Source organism: Dipodomys merriami, unplaced genomic scaffold (genome assembly GCF_024711535.1).
Source record: "Dipodomys merriami isolate MVZ:Mamm:240054 unplaced genomic scaffold, mDipMer1.0.p SCAF_29, whole genome shotgun sequence".
Lineage (NCBI taxonomy): Eukaryota > Metazoa > Chordata > Mammalia > Rodentia > Heteromyidae > Dipodomys > Dipodomys merriami.
In genome coordinates this window covers 9,067,786-9,090,555 of record NW_027204381.1, presented here as the reverse complement: position 1 = coordinate 9,090,555, position 22,770 = coordinate 9,067,786, and the positions used below count along the sequence as shown (strand labels likewise).

At 51.6% G+C, this 22,770-nt stretch overlaps 1 protein-coding gene across 6 annotated transcripts in view; it reads right to left on the bottom strand.

Annotated features, from left to right (window-relative positions):
* Igsf9b (immunoglobulin superfamily member 9B) overlaps positions 1-22,415 on the bottom strand; it is a 56,104-nt gene extending 33,689 nt beyond the window's left edge. For all 6 annotated transcript variants that reach the window (XM_070038338.1, XM_070038339.1, XM_070038342.1 and 3 more), the window contains exons 1-6: positions 22,145-22,415; positions 10,552-10,749; positions 7,790-7,936; positions 1,581-1,732; positions 1,132-1,249; positions 154-295 (exon numbers count right to left, since the gene is read on the bottom strand). In XM_070038338.1, coding sequence (XP_069894439.1) covers positions 154-295; positions 1,132-1,249; positions 1,581-1,732; positions 7,790-7,936; positions 10,552-10,749; positions 22,145-22,208 — 821 coding nt within the window. In that variant the 5' untranslated portion in view covers positions 22,209-22,415. The remainder of the gene's footprint in view (positions 1-153; positions 296-1,131; positions 1,250-1,580; positions 1,733-7,789; positions 7,937-10,551; positions 10,750-22,144) is intronic.
* Between the last annotated feature and the right edge of the window lie 355 nt (positions 22,416-22,770).

The window sequence follows — 22,770 nt, the reverse complement described above, 5'->3', positions numbered from 1 at the left end:
GCCGGTGGGTGAAACTGTCCAAGCCAGGCAAACAATGAGTCAACTTCACCTCACCCCGTGCCCCAAACTCCCCCCAATACACAGATCCTTGCCCCTAGAAATCTGGGGTGGAGGAGGACCCCTGGGAGAGGGTCAGAACAAGATGCTGCTTACTTCTGGAAGTAGACATTCTCATCCTGCCAGTACCAGGTGTAGGTGAGGTTGCCGGGATACGCCTCGGCCCTGCAGGTGAGCAGAGCATCCTGGGAGATGTTGACGGTGATGTTCTCAGGAGGGGACACGATGAAAGGAGGCCCTGGAGGGAACAGGGAACAAACATCACCTGTCCTGATGGGGAAAGAGCACACAGGAAGGCACAGGGCAGAAGCCAGAGGTTAAGAGGGTGGCTCAGGGAGAGGAGGCTGGGGAGCAGAGGGAGGGTAAAATTCCAGCAGGCGCTGGGGCTGGCTTGACAGACACTGGCAGGCTGCAGTCTGGCCCTCTCCCAAGAGAGGGACAGCTTCTCACCAAGCTGCAGAGGGACTTGTGGTCCCAGCTGCTGCTCAACCCTCAGTGGCAGGAGAAGTGAATGCCACCACAGCTTCTCTGTCCCTCCAACTAGACTCAGCAGCCATTAATTCCTACTGTATCCCTTCACTAGATGGAGGGTAGGGAGGCAGGGACCCCTGCAGACAGCCCTGCCCATTCTGAGTAGTCAGTGACCAGCCCTTCTAGGGCATTCTGGAGCACAGTCTGGACAGACTGGCATCTCTCAGTGCTGACTGTACAGACCCCGGGTCTGCCAAATGCCCTCAGTAGTGTTTAAATATCTGGGGCTTGGACTGCATTTCTGTCTTTATTTATTGATGCCAACACTAATGGATAGATGACCGGAGGGAGGTCTCCTCCCTCGGGGAGGTGGAGCCATGACAGAGATGCTCCCCAGACAGAGCAAAACCGGAAACGGCTCAGCACAAGACCTTGCTGCTGCAGCATACAATGTCCTTGTCAGCAAGGCACGCTGGTTGCAGGAGCTACCACCCGGCTTCTCTACCAAGCCCAGCTGTGCCCTGGTAACACGGCATCCATAGCCCAGCAGGCCTGGGCAGCCTTTGCTAGCTCAAGGGCTTGAGTCTACAGAAGGCCTCTTACCTTGGACAAGCAGGTGGGTGGTATGCACAGCCTCCCCCTGGATGCTGTATGCTCGGCAGGTATAGGCGCCTCTGTCCTCTCGGCTGACTGATGTCACCGTCAGGCTGCCGTCACTCACCTAAGGGCCCAGGACAGACATAACTCAGCAGCCAGCAGGGAGCCCCACCAACACATTCCTCCAGCAGAAAGATGCAGGGAGAGCTGCTGCTTTGGAGAAGGTATGGGGGACATAGCACAGGAAGGTAGAGAGCAGGTGCCTGCCTACCCATCCCCCTCCAAGACAGAGCAGATGCCTCAACCAGACCAGGCTATAGGCTTTCCTGCCTCCACCTGACCCAGTGCACATAATGTCAGGAAACAGTGCCTTGCGGGGAGGGGAAAAGAGCAAAGGGGAGAAGGAGAGGAGGAGCAAGCGCAGCACCTCAGCCTTAGGGCTACGCTCAGCTCACCTGATACTTCCCACTAGCACCGAGGAGCGTCCCCTCCTTGAGCCAGGTGACGATGGGCTTGGGGTTCCCAAAAGCTGTGCAGGTCATGGTAATACTGCCACCCTCCTTGGCCTCGATGTACTGGGGGGGTGTTTCTGTAAAGGTGGGAGGGGCTGCAAAGGAGACCACAAAGGTGAGGGATGGAATCAGCCCACCTGTGTGCACTGCAACTCGGCAGAATGCACCGATGAAGGAACACACAAGGGGTAAGCAAAGTCCTGCCCACTGGTATCACAGGGGAGGGGAAATCCAGGTCCCAGTCTCAATCTGGATGGGCCCAAATTTCAGAATTTGCTCATCCTATAAAACGTCACTATTTCCCAGAGGAGGGAAAGGGAATGTTTATTGAGCATCTACTAGGAAAAATGCCACAACCAGCACTGGGGACATGATGTAAATAAGACTCAGCTCTCGCTGGACGCCAGTGGCTCACACCTGTCACCCTAGCTACTTAGGAGGCTGAGATCTGAGGATCGAGGTTTGAAGCTAGCCTAGGCAGATAAGTCTGTGAGACTCTTGTTTCCCATTAACCACCAGAAAATTGGAAGTAGAGTTGTGGTTCCAAGCGGTAGAGCACTAGTCTTGAGCAAACATGCTCAGGGACAGTGCCGAGGCCCTGTGTGCAAGTCCCATGACTGACAAAAAAAACGAAAAATACAGTTCTCATGCCTCCCTACCCCAGAATCCCCTACCACACGTCAGTGTTTAACTTGAGGGTTTCCCCTCTTTGTGCAACTCCATCCTCACTAGGATCCTTCATTTCCAGGACATTTGTCATCTCACACAGGTCTCAGGTCAAGATTGCAGAGCCCAGTTCTATTAAGAAAGTCCTCCACCTGTCTCTCTGTGGCTCTTGTGGATACAGATGTGCAGCCTGACTAGGGGCTACTTCTTTCCTAAGTCTCTGATTATTCCAGGTCATCTTCCTGCTGCATTGGAGATGTGATTAAAACACCATCCTGTTTGGATAATCGGCTTTTATGAGTCTGAGTCCCATTTGCCTGAGCTGCTTGTAGAGACAATCCGGTCAATCCTAAACCTTTGGACTAGCGGTTCTATGGCCTTCCATTTCTGAACTCCAGCCCTGAGGTCCCGGGGCTGGGCTAGACAGGACAGGACATCCTGAATTCCTCTCAAGGTACCACCCAGAACTCAGGATCCAAGTTCAAGTGCTAGCATGCCCCTTGCTGCATACCCTTAGATAGGTTTCTCAGCCTCCCCACCCTCCATCCTCTGGAATTGCTGTGAAGAATGATATTTGTGGAAAGGACCTGGTAGAATGTAAACATATGTTTAAACAAACTTCAGTGGTTCTGCTATTATTATCGTGACCTTGTCCTGGGAGGATTGAAGTGTTGCCTCACATCTCCCTCATCTCCCTCCACATTTTATCTTCACTATTCTTTAACCATATTGGGCCTTCTTTGTCCACTTCCAAAATGCCAAGGATTCTCAACCTCAGGGTCTTTGTGTGTGCAGTTTTCTCTGCCCGGATCTCTATTCCCAGCCCTCACATTCGTGCAGTTCATGTGAACTGCCATCTCTGCCTTACCTGACCAGTGCATCTGTGATGGCACTTCCAGAAGGTCCTAGTCCCTGTTGCACCTTTCTCATCTATCACGAACTGAACTCCACCTGTAGAGAAACCTGCTTCCTAGCTGTCCCCATTAATGGAAATTGTGGTTCTCTAGAGCAGATACCCTTTCTGCAATTCCACAAAAAGCCCGGCTTTTATAGTATAGTTCCTGGATATAGGAGCAGACCCAAGAAACATTCACTGAATAAAATGAAGGAATAAGTGAATCTAGATACTGAGGGTCCAACACACATACGAATACATGAAACCTTTCAAAAGGAAGACCACAGCCAGACCGCTGGATCTCTGATCTCCAAAGCCAATATGTACACACAGAGACACTTGAAGGATTGTGGGATGCCTTAAGCATACAAGAATGCATACACCACACATCCTCAGGGAAAGCGATTCTCATACAGGGTCTAAGAATATACTAAATATAATAGCAAAAGGCCATTTGAAGTCCTGTAAAGGAATTCTGGAACCCTGGCCTCCAGGCCCTGTTCATCTCAGACCCCCACCCTGGCCCAGCCTGTCCCCTGAAATACAATTAATGCAGCCACAGCCTCCATTACCTCCAGTGTCAAGCTTAAAAGAAAAGATAATAAATTAAATTACATCCTGAAGTGACAAATTAATTGCTAATTACATAATTACTTTATTATTTAGGTGCTAATCAGGAAAGTACTTTGAACAATTTCAAGTTTTTAGGAAAATAATGGTTTGACTCTCCGTTATTTACTGAATTAGGTGTTAGCTTGCCAGCTGCATTTCCAGGCTTAATTCTTTTTGCAAGTGGCCTATAATTAATAGTGCAGGTTAGAAATAGGCAGGCCTCTCCTCCAAGTAATTCACCGACCTAAAGCAAGACTTGGCTGGGGCTCTTTGGGTATTCTACATGTGATAAAGAAATAATTGGGTTTGTTTCCACCCAACTGGTCTTCAAAGAAAACATAGAAGGCAAATGAGAATGATTTGTAATTCTAATTCTTCACTGGCCTTTCAATTTCCAAAGGTGTTCTCGTCAGGAAATGCCTGACACGAAACATTCTAGTCTGGAAGCAGTGGAATTCTGGCACTTGGAGCCATTCCTGGATAGTGGAAATATTTACACAGAAGGAACCTTGAAACTCAGAAGAGGGAAAGAGGAGAAGCAAGAGAAGTAATAGCTCTCTCCTGATGAGACACATCTGCTCTGTTCTGCCTGGTCTTCAGGTAGGCTTCTTGGTTATGGCAAAACTCTGCTATATTGTTAAGTCCTGGCTCTCAAGTGTGCAACAAATGGTGTTCATCCTTAGTGCTCTAGAGACCTAGTGGTTTGTGGTAAACAACCTACATGTGTGCTCTGAATGAGTTGCTTTCCTCCTCGAGGCTCCCAAACATGCTGTTCCCTCTTCCTGGAGGAGACTTCCCCTCTTCCCACCTGGGACTTGAACACAAGGCCTGAGTCCTGTCCCTTAGCAATTTTTCTCAATGCTAGTGCTCTGCTACTTGAGCCACAGCCTCACTTCTGGCATTTTGGTGGTTAATTGGAGATAAGTGTCTCATGGACTTTGTTGCCAAGGCTGGCTTCAAACTGCAATCCCAGATCTCAGCCTCCTGAGTAGCTAGGCTGACAAACATGAGCCACCAGGGCCAATGTCTGGTTAGAGGGTCTTTGTTAAATGACCAAAGTCTTTGATAGCTTCTAGCCCCCTGTTAACTATACCTCCTCCCCCCTCCCCTCCCTCCCTCTCTATTTCTTTCTTTCTTTCCTTCTTTCTCTCTCTTTCTTTTTCTTCCTTTCCTTTCTTTCTTTCTTTCTTTCTTTCTTTCTTTCTTTCTTTCTTTCTTTCTTTCTTTCTTTCTTTCTTTCCCAAGGAGGATGGCTAGCATCTTACCCATAATCACCCCCATGAATTTAATTGTCCAGACACAGCAAGATTCTTTCCCCTACAGAATTTCATTGAATCCTCACAATCACCCTGCAAACAGACATTGTTTTTATAACCAAGGAAACAGAGCTCAGAGAGGTGACTTAACTGGCTTTGGGTAATACTGCTGGTGAACAGTAATGAAATAAGCCAACTCTTTTAAGAGCAGTCAGAAATCACCAAAGAATCAAATCCTACTTGATAGACATTCAACAGAACACACAATTCCAAACCATATCCTACCAAATTCAACTGAGTGTCAGCTAAATGGCTGGTATCAAAGATCCCTGGAATGGACACCATCAACTAGCAGGATATGAAAGACAAAAGGCCCTCACTCAGGATGGTTTGGGGCAGTTAAGGAGGGGCCCAGGAGAGAGGAAAGGACTGGTGACTCTTGGCTTCCTGCTGTACAATGAGGAAAGCCCTGAGCAGCAAATTTACCTTCCTAAGTCTGTCTTTCTTGAGTGATATTAAGGGAGAGTTTCATTCCCTTGACAGCTGGAATCAAAAGCAGGTGATTCACAAAAAGCCTGCAGTGGTAGAGACAAACTTCATTTCTTTTTAGTTTTGTGCTGGGGCTTGAACTCGGAGCCTGGAAACTGTTCCTTAGCTTTTTCACTCTAAGCTAATACCCTACCACTTGAGCCACAGCTCCATTTCCAGGTTTTTGGTGATTAATTGGAGATAAGTGCCTCATAGACTTTGCTGCCCAGGCTAACTTTGAACTATAATCTTCACATCTCAGCCTCCTGATTAGCTAGAATAATAGCTGTGAGCCACTGATGCCTGGATAGGTACAGACTTTAAAGTCTAACTCCCATCAGGCTCCTGGGACCAACTGGCTGGAGCCAGCAGTACCTAATGCCTGAGCCAACTCTCACCTCAGGCCATCTTTAGTTTCCTGTGCTACAGGCCAATGCTTTTGCTAAAATCTTCTATTCTGAGGTGAGGGTTTAGCTCAATAGTACAGTACTTGCACTTGCTTCACATGCCTCTGGCCAGATCCCCAACAGTGCCAAAACAAAAATATTTAATAAAAAAAATTCTGTTCTTTTAAGACTCTGGATAGGTTCCAAGGCTCCAAAGCAGCCTGAGTCTGATCCATCTTTTGTAGGTAGAGTGGACAGAGCCAGTCTTGAGAGAAGATCAATAACGAGAGAAGCTTCCAGGCCAGGAACAACATCAATTTCTATCTTCCAACCACAACTTCTATAGTCTCAGACACCAAAACCAGAAGGATCTATATGGTATGTGGCATATCCAGGATACTGAAGACTCAATAACTAGCATGGTGTCTGTGACACAGTGGTGGCCAAAAACATTTTTTTGTCATCTATTAAATAGAGAAGAATAAGAATCTGGCCAAAAGAATGAAATAAAACAAAAAGAAGGCTGGGTGCCAAGTGGCTCATGTTTATAATCCTAGTTATTCAAGAGGCTGAGATTTGAAGCCAGCCCAGGCAGGAAAGTCTATGAGACTCTTATCTCCTATTGACCACCACTAAAAAGCTGGAAGCAGAGTTGTGGCTCAAGTGGTAGAGTGCTAACCTTGAGCAAAAAAGCTCAGGCATAACACCTAGGCTCTAGATTCAAGCCCCAGATTTGGCAGAAGAAAGGAAGGAAGGAAGGAAGGAAGGAAGGAAGGAAGGAAGGAAGGAAGGAAGGAAGGAAGGAAGGAAGGAAGGAAGGAAGGGAGGGAGGGAGGGAGGGAGGGAGGGAGGGAGGGAGGGAGGGAGGGAGGGAGGGAGGGGGGAGGGAGGGAGGGATGGAGGGAGGGAGGGAGGGAGGGAGGGAGGGAGGGAGGGAAAAAGATAGAAAGAAAGAAAAGAAAGACTGAAAAAAGAGAGAGAAAGAGAGCACCCTCATTCCCCACCCACTGGGTGGATGCCTTTTGCTGTCCTTTCTCCATGGTGCCAGTATCTCCCAGGTAAGGATTCATCAGGACATACAGGAAGACTCTTCCTCCATGGAGACACTGAAGACCTGCCCCTATGTTCCATCACTGCTGTGGACCCCAGCTCCCAGCCTCAGAACTCAACAAGCTTACCCTAACACTTGCCCACCCAGATACTTGTATGTGTACACAGTACAACCCATTTAACCTGAGCTATAAATAACTGATGACCATTAAAGCACATCCTCTCCCTAGGATCCTTAATTTTACTAGCTAATAAACTCTGTATGAACAAGGACCATGTCTGGGTTTGCTCGTCAGTATTTCCCCCACCATCTGGTGTTGGGGCCAAGCCTGTAACAGACTCTCTGTATAATAAATATACGTTTAACAAGAAACCAAATAGTGACCTAAAAAGACGAATGCTGAGGCTGTAGGAATTCCACTTGAGAGGGAAAGCACCTTTCCTGAGCTCCCAGGCTCCTCCCACAGCAGAGCAGTCACAGCAGCAGTGACTGCTTTGCCCTCCACAAAGCCTTAACCCTCCTGGTTCCCAGAAACAGATCGCTTCCCTGAGAGGGAGAACTCTGACATCACCTTGTACACAGTGAGCTACTGCACCTCTGTACCCCCATGGACTCCAGGGGCACAGGAGGAGCAAGCTGAGGTCTCAAAGGACCAAGGCTTCCCAAGGCTCCTGTTGGTGGCAAAGGCTGAGGGAAAGACCAGTAGTCAGGACAGAGGGTGGCAGAGCAAAGCCCCAAGGAAGGGGACTCATACGCACCATTGATGGTAAGGTGGACCCAGCTGCCATTGTGGAAGGTGTCATACTGCTGGTCCAGCATGAGCACTTTGCACTCATACCAGCCCTGGTCTTCAGAGCGTACCTGCTCCAGCCGCAAGGATGCTTTATCATGAAGACTGGCCCGGCCTGGTGGGGGGAAACAGTGAACAAAAGCCCAGTAAGCCAGCAGGGCAGGGCTAGCAGTTCTGCCTTCCCTGAACCAAAGAAGGGAACCCATCTACTTCCCATAGCAGAGCCCTAAATGACCTCTGGTACCCACCAACACACCAGTAGGTAGCCAAGGAAAAGGTGGGCCATGAAACCACTGTCCATCCCCAGACAACTCTGCCCCAGCCCACAACAGCAGCCAACTGTGTGAGCCCAAAAAAAGCCTCAACAACTTAGAACACAAACATTCATTCTGGGTATCTGTGTGTTGGTACCAGGGCTTGAACTCAGAGCCTTGCGTTTTTCCTCAGCTTTCTTGCTGGTGCTCTACCACTTGAGCCACACCTCCAGGCCAGCTTATTTTTTTTTAAGAGATAGAGTCTCACAGACTTTCTTGCCATAGCTGGCTTTAAACTGAGATGCTCCGGTCTTAGCCTCCTGAATAGCCAGGATGACAGGCACAAGCCATCAATACCTTCCTGGCTCTTTTTCTTTTTCTTTTTCTTTTTTGCTGGACCTGGGGCTTGAATTCAGAGCCTGAGCACTGTCCCTGAGCTGCTTCTGCTCAAAATTAGTGCTCTAACTCTTGAACCATAGTGATAAGAGTCTCATGGACTTCCTGCCCAGCTGGCTTTGAACCGTGATCATCAGATCTCAGCCTCCAGAATAGCTAAGATTTCAGGTATGCACCACTAGCTCCCAGCTTATAAAGGATGACACACAGAGATGAGGAAATGACAGAGTTCAGACAGATGAGTGTTTTCTGGGGCTGCCCTACAGGCTATAGAGCATCTCTGTTCAGGTTAAATAATACACCCGTCTCAGCTGGATGCTTAGGACTACCTCACACTTTCCTGTCTGCCTGATTTCCCTAAGGTAGGATAGAGTAAAGGCTATCTGGGAACTGGATTCTAGAGTCCTTCTAGATCCTGCTACCAGCCCCTCCCAAAGCCCAGCAACTCCATGAGCTGAGGATGGCAGGGCTAAGGACGGCCAGATATGATGGTTCCTCCTATAGTTCCAGCTTTCAGGAAGCCAAGGCAGGAAGAAAATGTGGGGTTCTTTGTTATTATTGTTTATCTTTGGTTTCTTTTGTGCCCAGTAGTGGGGCTTGAACTCAGGGCTTCATATATACTGGCTTAGCTTCTTCCACTCAAGGCTGGCACTCTACCACTTGAGCCACAGCTTCATTTCTAGCTTTTTGCTGATTAATTAGAAGTAAGGGCTCTGTCCAGGATGGCTTGGAACTATGATCCTCAGATCTCAGTCTCCTGAGTAGCTAGTAATACAAGTGTAAGCTACCATAGACCGGCATATATAGTGAGTTTAAGACCAGCCCTGTCTATAGACAACATGTCTCAAAAAAAAAAAAGAAAAAAAGGGGGGAAAATCAAGACAAGGAGCCGCAGGCAAGGACCTTCTGTCCATGTAAAGACAGTTCTGTGTTCCTCTCACACAGAGAAAGGAGGCCCTTCTGGCTTGGCAGTTGGGATACCACGTTAAAGGGCTCACCTCATCTGTGCTAGCTACTCAAACCTCTTTCAAACCAAGCCAAGATCCCTACCACCACCACCTCCTCTGCTTTCCTCCTCATCTTGGATCTGTAAATCTACCTTAAAAACTCAGACAAACCAAGCTACCCCTGACCACAGGAAGAAGGAGAGAAAGAAAGGCTGGAAGGGAAGCTTCCTGAAGAAAAGGCAATTCAGACCTTATAAGCTACAGGGGAGACAAAAGTAGAAGCAGTGTCCTGCTTCTTCCTATCCTTTCAACTCCAGCACATATTCATCGATGGACATGCGCGCGCGGACACATACACACACACACACACACACACACACACACACACACACACACACACACACACACACACACACACACACACACACACACACACACACACACACACACACACACACACACACACACACTGCACTGTCCAGGCTGGCAGGCGGTAGCAATGAGTCACAGGGAGGCCATTGCTGACAGAGTAATTGCAGAACAAGACACAAACAGGGCCAGGAGAAGGAAGGGGAGGGTGAGTGGCAGAGGAGATAGAGACCAGGTCTTGGCAGGGTCAGGCACAGAAGGGGGTGGCTACTAGAACTGGGAATGGGAGTATGCCCCAACCTCCGAACTAGGGGGGAAGAGAAAAGGAGTGTGCAGACAAGAGATCCTGCAGCCTTGTCTTCTTCACGTGTGGTTAAAGGCAGCTCTATCTGACTCTCCTTCTTGCCTGGACAGTGTGGGATCTTGCTTCCTCCCAGGAGTCCTCTCTCTAGCTCGCCCTGGTACTGCTGAGCGCTCACTACCTTCCCAAGGCTGTGTCGTTCTGAAGACTTTCAGGTCTGTTTCAACTCCTACTCCCTCTCCTCTTTTCACTTAATAAAAACCTAGTGAAGCAAAGATGGGAGGGAAAGAGGTAGAGATGATAAAAACAGAGATGATGGGCCAGTCCGGAGACAGAGCAGAACTGATCAGAACAAAGGCAAAGGGACCTGAGACCTGGGAGGGGAGGGAGGCGACCCTGAGACCCAGAAGGCGCCTACTAAAGAGAGGCGAAGTGGGGACGGCCCTCGGCACCCACACCTTACCTGCATACTCAGGGTCCACGTGAGGAGGGTAGTAGCCAAACTTGATGAAGATAGGGATGGGAACCCCGAACTTGAACCACTCTACAACATAGGGCGGGGGCTGTCCCGTCACCGGGTGGATCACGTCGCATCGCAGAACAACACCCTCACCAGCTCGTGCAGTCACAAACTCAGGCTCTTCTCGTAGGCCGTGGGCACCTAACAGGGACAGCCAAGGTGGGACACCAGTGGGTGACAAAGAGCTCCTGCCCCCGCAACCTCATGCCGATGTGAAAGCCGTGACCCCGAACCACCCTCTGCCTTCCTGAGGGCCCCTGTGCACCCTCACCCCACCCCTACTACCTCTTACCCAAAACTCCCTCAGCCCTGAAGGCTTCAAGCCAGCATTCATATAGCCAAGGAAGAAAAGAAGGGAGAGGGAAAAAAAGAGAGAGAGAAAGCTTTTCCAAGTGCCAAGTCGTTCTTGCCTGGTTCATGCCTAGCTACTCAGGAGGCTGAGATCTGAGGATCGCAGTTTGAAGCCAGGCTGAGCAGAGAAATCCATGAGACTCTTTTTTATGGGGGGGGGGGGCGGTGTCTGGTCGTGGGGCCTGAACTCTGGGCCTAGGCGCTGTGCCTCAGCTCTTCAGCTCAAGGCTAGCGCTCTACCACTTGAGCCACAGTGCCACTTCCAGCTTTTTTCTTTTTGCTTATGTGGTGCTGAGGAATCGAACCCAGGGCCTCATGCATGCAAGGCAAGCACTCTACCACTGAGCTACCTTGCCAGCCCGTCCATGAGACTCTTATCTCCAATAAACTATTCAGAAAAAGCCAAAGTGGTGCTGTGGCTCAAGTGGTAGAGTGCTAGCCTTGAGCAAAAGAAGCTTTGGGATAAAGCCCAGGCCCTGAGTTCATGCCTCGAGACTGGAAAAAAGGGGGGTGGTATTTTTATTTTTTTAGCTCTACAAGCTAATCTCAGCTCCAAAGACCATTAGGCAAAACCTGATGCTAGTGGCTCATGCCTATAATCCTAGCTACTCAGGAAGCTGAGATCCGAGGATCAAAGTTTGAAGTCAATCTGGGCAAGAAAGTCCGTGTGGCTCTTATCTCCAATTAAGCACCAAAAAAAAGCTGAAAGTGGAGCTGTGGCTCAAGTGGTAGAGCTCTAGCCTTGAGCATAAAAGCTCAGGGTCAAGCTAAACACCAGTGGCTCACACCTGTAATCCTAGCTACTCAGGAAGTTGAGACCTGAGGATTGTAGTTCCAAGCCAGAAAAGTCCCTATGACTCTTATCTCCAATTAATCACTCAAAAACCAGAAGTGGAGCTGTGGCTCAACATGCTAGAGACCTAGCTTTGAGCAAAAGAGCTCAAGGACAGCACCTAGTCCCTGAGTCCAAGCCCCATGACCCCCCCCAAAAAAAAATCTCAGGGATAGTGCCCAGGTAAAGCCTCAGTCCAGGCAGGCACACACACACACACACACACACACACACACACACACACACACACACACACACACACACACACACACACACACACACACACACACACACACACACACACACACACACTGATGAATAGCTCAGCCCAGCCATAACCACCTACAAACAAGGGAACATTCCTCCAGAAGCAGCTTCCCTCTAGAGCCTCGTAGGAGATGGCAAAGGCAGCCTTCCTCCACTGCCCCACCCCCAGCTCTGCCTGATGTTCCAGCACTAAACAAGAGTGCTCCACACCGGAGCGAGCCGAGCTGGGAATCCCTAACAAGCTAAGCAGGCTGCTCAAGGCAACACCAGAGGAAAACCCCACCGGCCTGAGCTGGCCTCTCCAGCCCCTCCTCCCACCCCTGCTGCGCAGCCCTGCAGCAGAAGGAAGCTCGGCATTGCAGCCCTCCCATTTATTTCCAAGGCTCAAATCTATCAGATATCACTGTTCCGAGAGCAGGAGGCTGGGTCAGAGAAGGGGGACCCTGGGGCACAGAATATCAAAGCTGGACAGCTCAACAGGGCACCCCCATCCTGGCTGACAGAGGTGGGGAAGGAGGCAGGTAAGAGGCCCCCATCCCACCTAAGACTCAAGGTGGAGGACTCACAGGTCGCTGCCCACCCTCCTTGGCACCTGCTCCTGGGCCCCAAACAGGATCTGCAGCGCCCAGCAACCAGGCAGGGCCAGGGAGACTGCAAGGTCACCTTGTCCAGTGCTGGCAGTGAAAAGGACAGCGAGGGGCAGCTCCAGTCCTGCCTCCCCCGCACTACCCCTCCCAAGATGACCACACCCTTTCTCACCTCACTCCTCCCCTCCAGGCCACAGCCTGGGCACCTCAACGGTGCCGGGCAGCACCTAGGACAGCAACCGCAGACTGGGCCTGGAGCCAAAGCTGGCTGGGCCCTTCCTTTGGGAAAGGACGGAAGGCAGAACAACCCACCTCTGTCCCTCTGCCTAAGTTGAGCTCTTTCTGCATCCTCTGACCCCTATGGGATCCCACCTGCCTCGGTCTCTCCTTCATGTCTCAGTGTTTCACTCTGTGTGTATGTGTGTGTGTGTGTGTGTGCGTGCATGCTCATATGCATGTGATCTGAGAAAGCGCCATCTCCAGTCTGCCTCTATATCTCTGTCTCTTTATCTCTATTTGTCTCTCACATTTGCTTTCTCTTTCTGTCTCTTCTCTTCCTCCTCCTCCTCCTCTTCCTCCTTACCCTCCCCCCCTTTCTGGCTCTTTCCGTGTCTGTCTCTGTTTATCTCTGTCTCTCCCTCTCTCTAGTGTCTGCTGTGTCGATCCCTCAACTGTCTGTCTGTCAATCTCCTGCTCAGCTCCAAGTCTCTCTATGTGTCTCTAGCTTCTTCTCCATGTGTCTATCTGTCTGTCTCTCTCTGTCTCTCTCTGTCTCTGTCTCTGTCTCTGTCTCTGTCTCTCTCTGTGTGTCTCTCTCTGTCTCTCTCTGTGTGTCTCTCTCTGTCTCTCTGTCTCTCTCTGTCTTTCTCTGTCTCTCTCTCTCTCTCCTGCTCCTTCACTATGACTCTCTGGCTGTCTTCCAGGTCCCTCCATCGTGTGTGTCTCTGTCTCTTTCTCTTGCTAGCACTACATGTGGGTAATTGCCTACCTGCCTGTCCCTTTCCCTGTTTCTATCAGCTGGTAAGTGTGTGTGTGTGTGTGTGTGTGTGTGTGTGTGTGTGTGTGTGTGTGTGTGTGTGTGTGTTGGAGGATGAGAACCACGAATTGCTGTTGGTCCATTTGAGGGCAAGGGGTTTCACATGCTTTTCTGCATGGAGGGGCTCTGTATCCGTGTGCATATGTGTTTCTTGTGTCTGAATCTCTATGTCAGTCTATGTCATCTCTGTGTGCCTCTGCGTGCCTCATTCTCCCCGCTCCCCCTTCCCTGTAACTTGCAGAAGGAAGAGGAGGAGGAGGCAAGCCCTTCCAGAAGCCGATTGGCTCCCAGTGACATCACTGTTTTCTAGAGAAAGAGCTAAGATCACAGAGTATTTTTGGAGCAAAGCAGCATTACACTCACCTGCCAGAGGCCCCAGCAGGTTTCCCAAGCCCCCCCTCATCCCCCAGCCTGGCTTCAGACTGAGTTTGCAGCCCAGCCTCTTGGGGTAAAAGGAGGAGAGGGCCCAGCTGCAGCAGGCACCTCCCCCACACCCCTAGGGACACCTGCCTGCCTGCCTGCCCTGCTTCACCCACAAGCACAAACCAGTGCTAGACCGACGACAATGGGTGGAGAGCAGGTGCCATGAACCATCAAGAGAAGCAGCATGTATATGTATGCATGCACACATGTATGTACATATGTATGTACACACATGCAACAACCGAACATCTGCAGGACTGGCCTGTGAGGAGACGAGGAGACAAAGTACAGATGTGTGAGGGAAGAAAGAGCTATTTCTGGGGGGGGGGGGGAAGGAAACCTGGGGTGGGGCAGGATGGCTCCTTTGTCTCTAGAGCACAAGTAGCAGAAGGAGAACCAAGGGGAACCGCTGGGCACCTCTAACAGTCCGGTTTTGTTCTGGAGTGCTGGCAATGCTAGAAGGTGGGTCAGCTTTGACATGGCTGTGCACTGCTCATTTGCACCTAGTGCTGCCTCATTCTCGCTGCATTGCAATGAGACAGCTCTTTGACACCTTCCGTCCCCCACCCCCAGCCCCAGTCCCGGGCCCAGCCCCAGTCCCAAGCCCAGCCCCAGTCCCAGCCAGTCCCTGGGTTAAACATAGAGCCCATTGTAAAGCCCACCCCCAAAGCAACAGTGCATACACACACACACACACACACACACACACATACACACTCAGCTAGCATCTCTTCTTGAGACCCTTCCAATCAGGGAGGAGCATCTACAGACCAGGTGCATCCCAAAAATGACATACAGGACAAAACGAGACCAATGTCTCCAAAAGTAGACAGAGAAAAGTCATCCCAGGTCCTCCTGGTTTCCAGGATCCTAATATATTATCATCTGCTCTTGCTCTTCTTCTACACACACACACACACACACACACACACACACACACACACACACACACACACACACACACACAGAGGGTGTGTTCCCTCACTCCATCTCCCACAGCCTGATCCTTTCTGAGCCAAAGCATGTCTAATAAACACTCTCTCCAGAAAAGCTCAGTGTGAAAAAAGAGAGAAAGTACTCGGGCTGGCAGGAAAGAGGGAAGAGGGGCCTGATAGAGGAGACATGGATAAACTCAAACACTGGGGAACGAAGCCCAAATCCCACAGTGAAAGCAATTCAGAAGCAAGGAAGTGCGGAGATACAGATGGACCCAGTCCAACCAAAGAGATGGCTGGGGGCAGTGACAACAGGATAGAGAGACATGGAGACTCACAGACACGGGCCTTCAGAACACCTGAAAACCAGGAGGACAGAGGGGAGCCTGCATGAAGTAAGGCCAGCTGGAACAGGGAAAGGGGGTGAGAATGCTTGGGGATAGTGCCTGCAAGGGAGGGGACCCTCAGGCCCTTCCCCTTCACGGGAACCACGGGGCCAGGCTTCTTCTGATTGGCCTGAGAATGGGTAGGGGGCTCCCAGAGGTACTAAAGAAGGAAGGAAACAGTACACCCTGAGCCTTTGAGGGTCTGCCTAGACCCCCCTGAAGGGGTGCCATCTTGGCAAGAAAGCGAGGAAGAAGTGGCCCCCTGCAGGCTGGCTGACCTTTCCAGGAAACCATAGGATACAAATCATCTGTTCTCTGGGCCAGGTGGTACTCAGTGGGTAGCTGAGTCCAGGGCTGCCAGCAGACCCCCTCTGGGCACAGAACCATGAGGCATCGGGGCCTGGCACGGCCCCACATCCAGCACTCCTCACCTGGACCTTGTCGGACTTGAGGGAGAAAAGGGTCCTGAGAATGGGGAATCATCTAAATAGCAGGGGAAAGACTGGATCTGGGCAGAGAAAGCCTCATTTGGGACTAGCTCTACTCCATAAAGCTCTGTGCCACGAATGGGATACTGAATGCCTGCAATGGCCCTGGCACAAGTACTTTTGTCTCCATTTTGCAGACAAGCAATAGGAAAGCTGTATTATTTGGACAATTACCCACGTAACAGGTAGGGAAGTCAGAATTCTCCTACTTCCTGCCCTCACCAAAGCCCCAGAGGACCAAGGCCTCTCCTTTCTGCCCCCTTCCCTTCTTTACCCATTCAGCCAGCCGCACCTTCACACCACACAGGTCCTGAGAGCTCAGATTCTGCAGCCCAGGATCAAAGAACACTTCCAAGAACCTATTTCAGATGATAGCTGGACCAGTTGGCCCAGGAGCATTACTCAGCCTAAGATCTGAGAGTCCCTGACTAGGTCTAGTAGTGGCTGAGCATCAGCCTCCAAGAATCATTAGTACAAATCCTTGTTGCAGCCTCTTCCTCCTCCTCCTCCACCTCCTCCTCCTCCTCCTGCTGCTCCTCCTCTTCCTCCTCCTCCTCCTCCTCTGGGCACCAGACTCCCAAACCACAGGCCTGTTGTCTAATAATACCAGCGACAGCCACCACCACCTCCATCTGCCAGCCTAAAAATAATCCCTGCTGAGTCCAAAAAAGACACAGCCCCCAATAGTCCCCCAATCCCTCCTCCTCAACAAGCCTGGAAGCTCCCGGAGATTCCAGGAAGCCAGCAGACTTGGGGCTCTCACTAAGTGGGAGGCACACACCGGAGGATGGCTCCCTCCTACCCAATGAGAAGCACCCAAGAAGTACGATGTGGAGAGGAGAGCGGTGTCCAGAACAGGAGGGGATGTCCTGATCTCCTTATAAGGCAGGTAGATCAGAGGCCACCCTGAGCATCCCTCTCTCTTTCTAGAAACAAACACTCATGTGCACATGCACACATGCACACACACACACACACACACACACACACACACACACACACACACACACACATACATTAATAAAAGACATTGTGCCAGGGCCTCTCGATCAGTGTCCCTACTGCTCTTCCAGCCTCCCTCCCCATCCAGCCTGCAGGGTCTTTGAGGCCAGGTGAGCCCCAGAATGGGCACAACCAGGAAGACTGAACAGCAAGGATTAGAAAGGAGAGAATAGGAATGAACAGCTTCTTTCATCTATGGGTGACTCTGCTCCTTAACCCTCCTAGCGAGGTCCCCTATCCCCGCAGCCAGGAGGCAGCAGCTATGCTATTAGCAACCTTCATTTGCTTGGCTACACAGCATTTCCAAGAGCTCTTTCCCCAGGAGCCCCTGACAGGAAGGAAGTCGGTAATTCAATCTCAGTTCTGTTCCTTTAATGGCTCCTCAGCAGAAAAGCAAAGCCACACACCCCTAAAGCCCCTGCAATCAGATCCCGTGTCCCAAAGCTGGCTGGCAGGAAGGCAGAGGGACAGGCACTGAGGCTGAGCATGCCAAGGATAAGAGACCAGATTGCCACCATAACTAAGTGGGAGATCAAAGTTCCATATTTACTCCCAGTAAACTGTCAACACTCCCTACTCCAACAAGAATGAGGACAGTGACTCACCTCGTTACAATGTGTGCCTGTGTGCAAGTTGTATACCACTTACTCCCCCATCCTGGTAGACACACGTGACCAGGAGGAAGGTAAGGGTGACTACAAATGGGAGAAGGCAGGCAGAAGGCAGGGTTGTCAATGTCTCTCTTGTCAGAAGAGCAATCAAGCTTCCTTCACATCCCTGGTCCTGTGGAATCTTTCTCCAAACCCCTCACAGAGGCCCCATCTCTGCTCTCCACTTTCCTGCTTATTCACGCAAGAGAGAACAGAAAAGCAGGAAGATTCCTAAGAAAAATAGGTCAACTGCCTCCGGCAGACTGGCCCACACCAGTGCCCCTGAGCAGTGCCCCTGAGGCAGGGTACTGATGATAATTCTGTCTCTTCTCCCCTCCCCCTCCTTCTCTATTCTGGAGTGGATACAGTAGATGCCAACTGATGCTACCCATCCCTCTTAGCAATTGATAGCCCAGTGTCAGCTTCTCCACAAGCTCAGACTTTCCTACTGCCTAAGCTTTCTCTCCAGAACCTCAGGCATCCTTCAAGCCAGCCTCTGGGCTAGAGCCTTCAACTTTGGAGACTTCTGTGCTGCTTTGATGAAGGTTCCAAGCAAGGGGACAAGGAGTCTGCTGGGTGTAGTCACTCAGAGAGGAGTTACACTAACCTCAGGCCTGTACCTAACTGGCCCTGTCCTGCTGCAGTCCATGCATATACTCACAAACATACAGGCATCCACTCTTGCATGTATAGGGCACGTATAGGGCAAAATACATGCAGATCACATGGACATGCACACAGTATATACAGAAATATAAGTACGTGTGCCTGTACATGCGTGTGCACACATGTATATGTATGTGTGTATATACCATTTCACATGGTGTACCCATGCATGCAAAAGTACACATACACCTATCACCTCCAGACAGCAGAAAGTTCTCACCAATCACAGCTCTTTCATCATTCAGATCTACTCTTCACACAAGCTGTACAATCCATCCTAGGAACCAGAGGGAGGGGGTACTGCTATCTGGAGACCTGGCATCCCAGCTGAGGTCACCAGATATGGAGGAGGGGCTCTTATAGAGAACTGGTTAAATCTCAGCCCTCACTGGGGCTCATCTCCCACCCCCACATCTTCAGTGCAGCAAACAGGAAAGCTGTGTATAGACAGTTGAGCACCGAGCAGAGCTGAGAGAGAGCCAAAGAAGAAAGCATAGAGCAAGCAGGCTAGGCTCTGAAAGCTAGCTGGCGCCTGACTGGGGAGAGGGCAGAGAAGTAAAGGAAGGCACCAAGAGAGAATGAGGCATAGGAGGGAGAGACAGAGAGATGCTGGGTTTCAGCAGCTCAGTGAGACAGACCCTGCTCTTCAGGTAACCAGATATCAGTTTTCTGTGTCAGAACCATAAACATGAAACCACTCACGACTTGAGACATGATATCTCCAGACACTGGCATGTGTCAGGCCATTGGCCAGAAGCTGAAAGCTGATCCTTCCCACTGTGACTCAGCCATGCCCTATGTGACAACCTCCTCAGCTTCTCCCATGGTATCTGTTGCCAGACACACCCCCACCACCATCATGTGTGTGCTGGGACACACAGCCATGTACTTACCCACTAATCAATGCCATTGCTCAGTTCTTCCTGGACATGGGGTGAAACCCCCTTCCCAAATGGGAGATGGGTGGGTCAAGGCCAGAGTAGAGGGGACTGATCTAACCACTTGCAGGACTTGAGTCACAACTCCACTTTATTTGGGGACACTAGTACCAGGGATGATTCAGAATCTGTGGTCAAGAGGGAAAACAGCCTTGGGGATAAGACTCTGCGATGAGATGTTCAGACTCAAAGTCTAGCCCAGGGTCTTCCCACAATGTGGAAACCCCTCAGCTTACTAGGCAAACATCTGGGATGCTGAGATGACACCAATAGACTGACTTCTCCTCATGCTTTCCACCTGACTACTGACTTTAGTCCTCTCCCAGACACATGATCTGAGTCAAAGGAAGAGTCAGTCCATCTCTACCTACATCTCACACAGGTAGGTTGACAGAGTCCCAACTCACTGTGGCCTGAGGGAGCTTCCTCCTCTCACTCCTCTACTTCAGTGAATCCTAAGGGTGCCTCTCAAAGTCCCTCCATCTCAGGGGTCTCCCCACACGTTATCTGTGCCACTCAGAGAAAAGTTAGGCTTTGCAAGTTCCCAATACCAGCTCCACACACAGCAAGTAGCCTTTCCCTGCCAGAGGCTGAGTTCTGTACCCTCCCACAAGTTCTAGACACTGACAAGGATTTAGCTTTGAACACATTGCAAAGGGCTTTCAAGCAGCTTTGAAGCACACATACCCTAGACACATCACTGGATGTAGGAGGATGAGAGGCTCTGCCCAGACAAGGTCAGTCTATGAAGGAGTCTCATTTCCTGACAGAGACAACCTTCTGAACTTCCTCCTAGCACATACCCAGCTCCTGATGCCCTGAATGACCCAAGGGAAAGGAAATAAGAGGGGAGCCAGGAACCCAAAAATTCTGAAATAATAACCACATCAATATTTCATGAGTATATACTATGTGAGTGGCAGCTACTCTTTTATTTATAGCACTACTATCCCCACCCCAAGGGGGAAAAATACCTCTATAAGCTTATAATCATAACTTATTTCCATTGAAGCAAGTAACATCAAGAAAGGTTAAGCAAATTTGTCCAAGGTCACAGGGTTAGCAAGTGATCGAATTGGGATTTGAATGCATGCCATTTTAGGTCCTAGACCAACATCATATCCCAAGACCAAGAAGGTCACCCCTGCTCTCAGACAAGAGAGCATGTCAAGCCATTCCGGGCGGAAAGACCTTGCTGCACTATGGAAGAAGGTATACATACATCATCTTCATGCCCAACAACCTTCAACGTTGGGAAGTTCCTTCTGCCCTGCCATTCCGTGTGTTGCTGCACTATAAACCCGTTTTCCTTTATGCTGTGCTTAAACTTGCAAAAATAAATAAAACACAACACAACAGGCCAAACCCCACACCCTTGCTTAGGTTTTGGACTCTATTTCAGAACCTTCCTTCAATGTCTCTTCTATTCAAAGATCCCAGCACATCCTTTGTGCTTTCAGTGACAGTCCCATAGCAGGAACATACCAAAACCTGAAGGGGAGGAGGATGCGGGTTTTGCAAGACGGCGAGGAGACTGGGGAGAGGATGAGGATGAGGCCAGCTGGTCCGCGCCCCCCCCCCCCCACAAGCTTCTGTGGCCACTCCAGCCTGTCTCCCTACCTGACAAAGGAAGAGTTTTTAAACCAGCCAGCCCAACACATCACTTGGCAAAAACACCCTTTCCCTTTCCCTCTGCGCTTGTTTTCAGTCGCCCCCTCCCAACGAGCATAGGAGACATTTTCCATTCCTGAAACTTTCTCAAACCACTCCCCCCCCTCCCCACCAAACCTCCCACCCAGGTGATGATAAGATTCTCTCCACGGTGCTCGCTAGGAGTAGAGGCTCGGCTTGGCGGGTCGCGCTCCCCCCCCCCCCCGCCTCTGCAATCCCTCGCGCCCCCCCCCCATCCCCGGGCTGGTTCTCTCTCCCGCCGCCATCTCCTCCCGGCTCGGTGAACTTGCCCACGGCCGGGTCGTGTCTGCGCGCTGAGAACCATGAGCTCAGAGTCCTGGCAGCCTCCAGGCTCCGCGGAGAGCCAGAGCCCGGGTGCCACCCAGAGGCTTGCAAGTCGCTTTGCCCGTCTCCAAAGCAAAAGCCCGCGCGCTCACGCACGTATCCCCCGACGCGCGGCTTCCCTCTTGCTCTTCTCGAGCTCAATCAGGAGAAATCGGAAAGAGAAAGAAGAAAAATCCCCCCTCGGCTCCGAGACTCCAACCGCGGGGGACCCCTCCCCCGCTGCCCTCGCCCCCAGGCAGCTCTGCCTGGCCGCGGGGGAGGGCGGCGCGTGGCCAGCCCGCGGCCCGCTCCCCGGGAACTTTTGCCAGGCCCGGGGACCCAGGTGCGGCTAAAACGGGCGCGGGGTGACCAAAGATGACACTCCTCGGAACCGGCTTTCTTAATTCTCTCACCTGCGAGGGGGACCGGCCTCCAGCTGCCGAGACGGGAGGCGGGAGGGGCACCTGCGGGGCCAATAGAACCCTGTGCCGAAGAGGTGGACGCGGAAGGTCCCAAGGCTCGGGTCGCACCTCCCGGGGAGGGCTCCACCGCGGAGCGGTGCGCGGCGCTGGAGCGTGCTGCAGCCTGCCCGGAGACCCGCAAACTCCCTGGCAGCCAGAGTTAGGGAGAAGCACGACTCCCCTCCACCCCACCCCCGCCACCACCACCACCCGGTGTCAGCAGAACCACGGGGCCCAAAGTGGACCAAGTCGACCTCGATTCCAAAGCGAGTGCCAGGCAGCCAGACCCATGGGCACCGGCCTTTTCCCGCCCGGCTCCGCTCCTCCGGCCATCAGCCCTCGGGCCCTCTCTGGTCAGTGCCGGGAGGCGCGCCTGGCCCGAGCCCGAGCCTCGCCAGCGGGAAGGAGCGGCACCGAACCGGGGGGAGGGGGGAGTGGCCAGAGATCCGGAGCCCCGGAGCCACGAGCCGACAGAGCCGGCCGGGAGGGGCAGAGGAGGGACGCTGCACTTCAACTCACCTTGAGCCGCAAGACCTCGGGTGCTGATCACACTTGCTATCAAAGTGGCCACATACCAAATCATAGTACTACCGCGCGCCAGCCAAGTGCCTCATCCTATCGCAAAGTGCTCCTGCACCCGCACACTTCTCGTGCCCGAGCGCCCGCCTCTCGCCCGCCTACGCCCCTTGCCGGTGCTCCTGCAGCCCGGGCGGCCCGCTCTCCATCCCTCCCTGGCTCCGCTTGGCTCCGCGCGCAGCCTCCCCGGCCCCGGCGCAGCGGCACCTGCACTACTAGCCTCGGCAGAACGCAGCCAGGTCCACGGTGAAGCCTAGCCGGGCCGGACCTCTAAGCCCGCCCCCTCAGTTTGCCTATTGGGCGCCTCCCACCAGTCTGAAGACTGATTGGCTCAACTGTCTGCCCGTCGTGGGCGCGAAGGAGGCGAGCCCATTTCAAGGTGCGTTGAAGTGCGGTGAGAACAGAGCCGCAGAATCATGCGCATTGCCTGGGAGAAGGCGTTGTAGCGTCTTTGCTCTGTTCTATTCTCTGCTTAGGCTTTATGGCAAGTTTCTGGTGAAATAAATGGTAGATTCTCCGACTGACTGATGGGTCCCTAGGAGTCTCAATTACCCCTGACAGATCTGAAG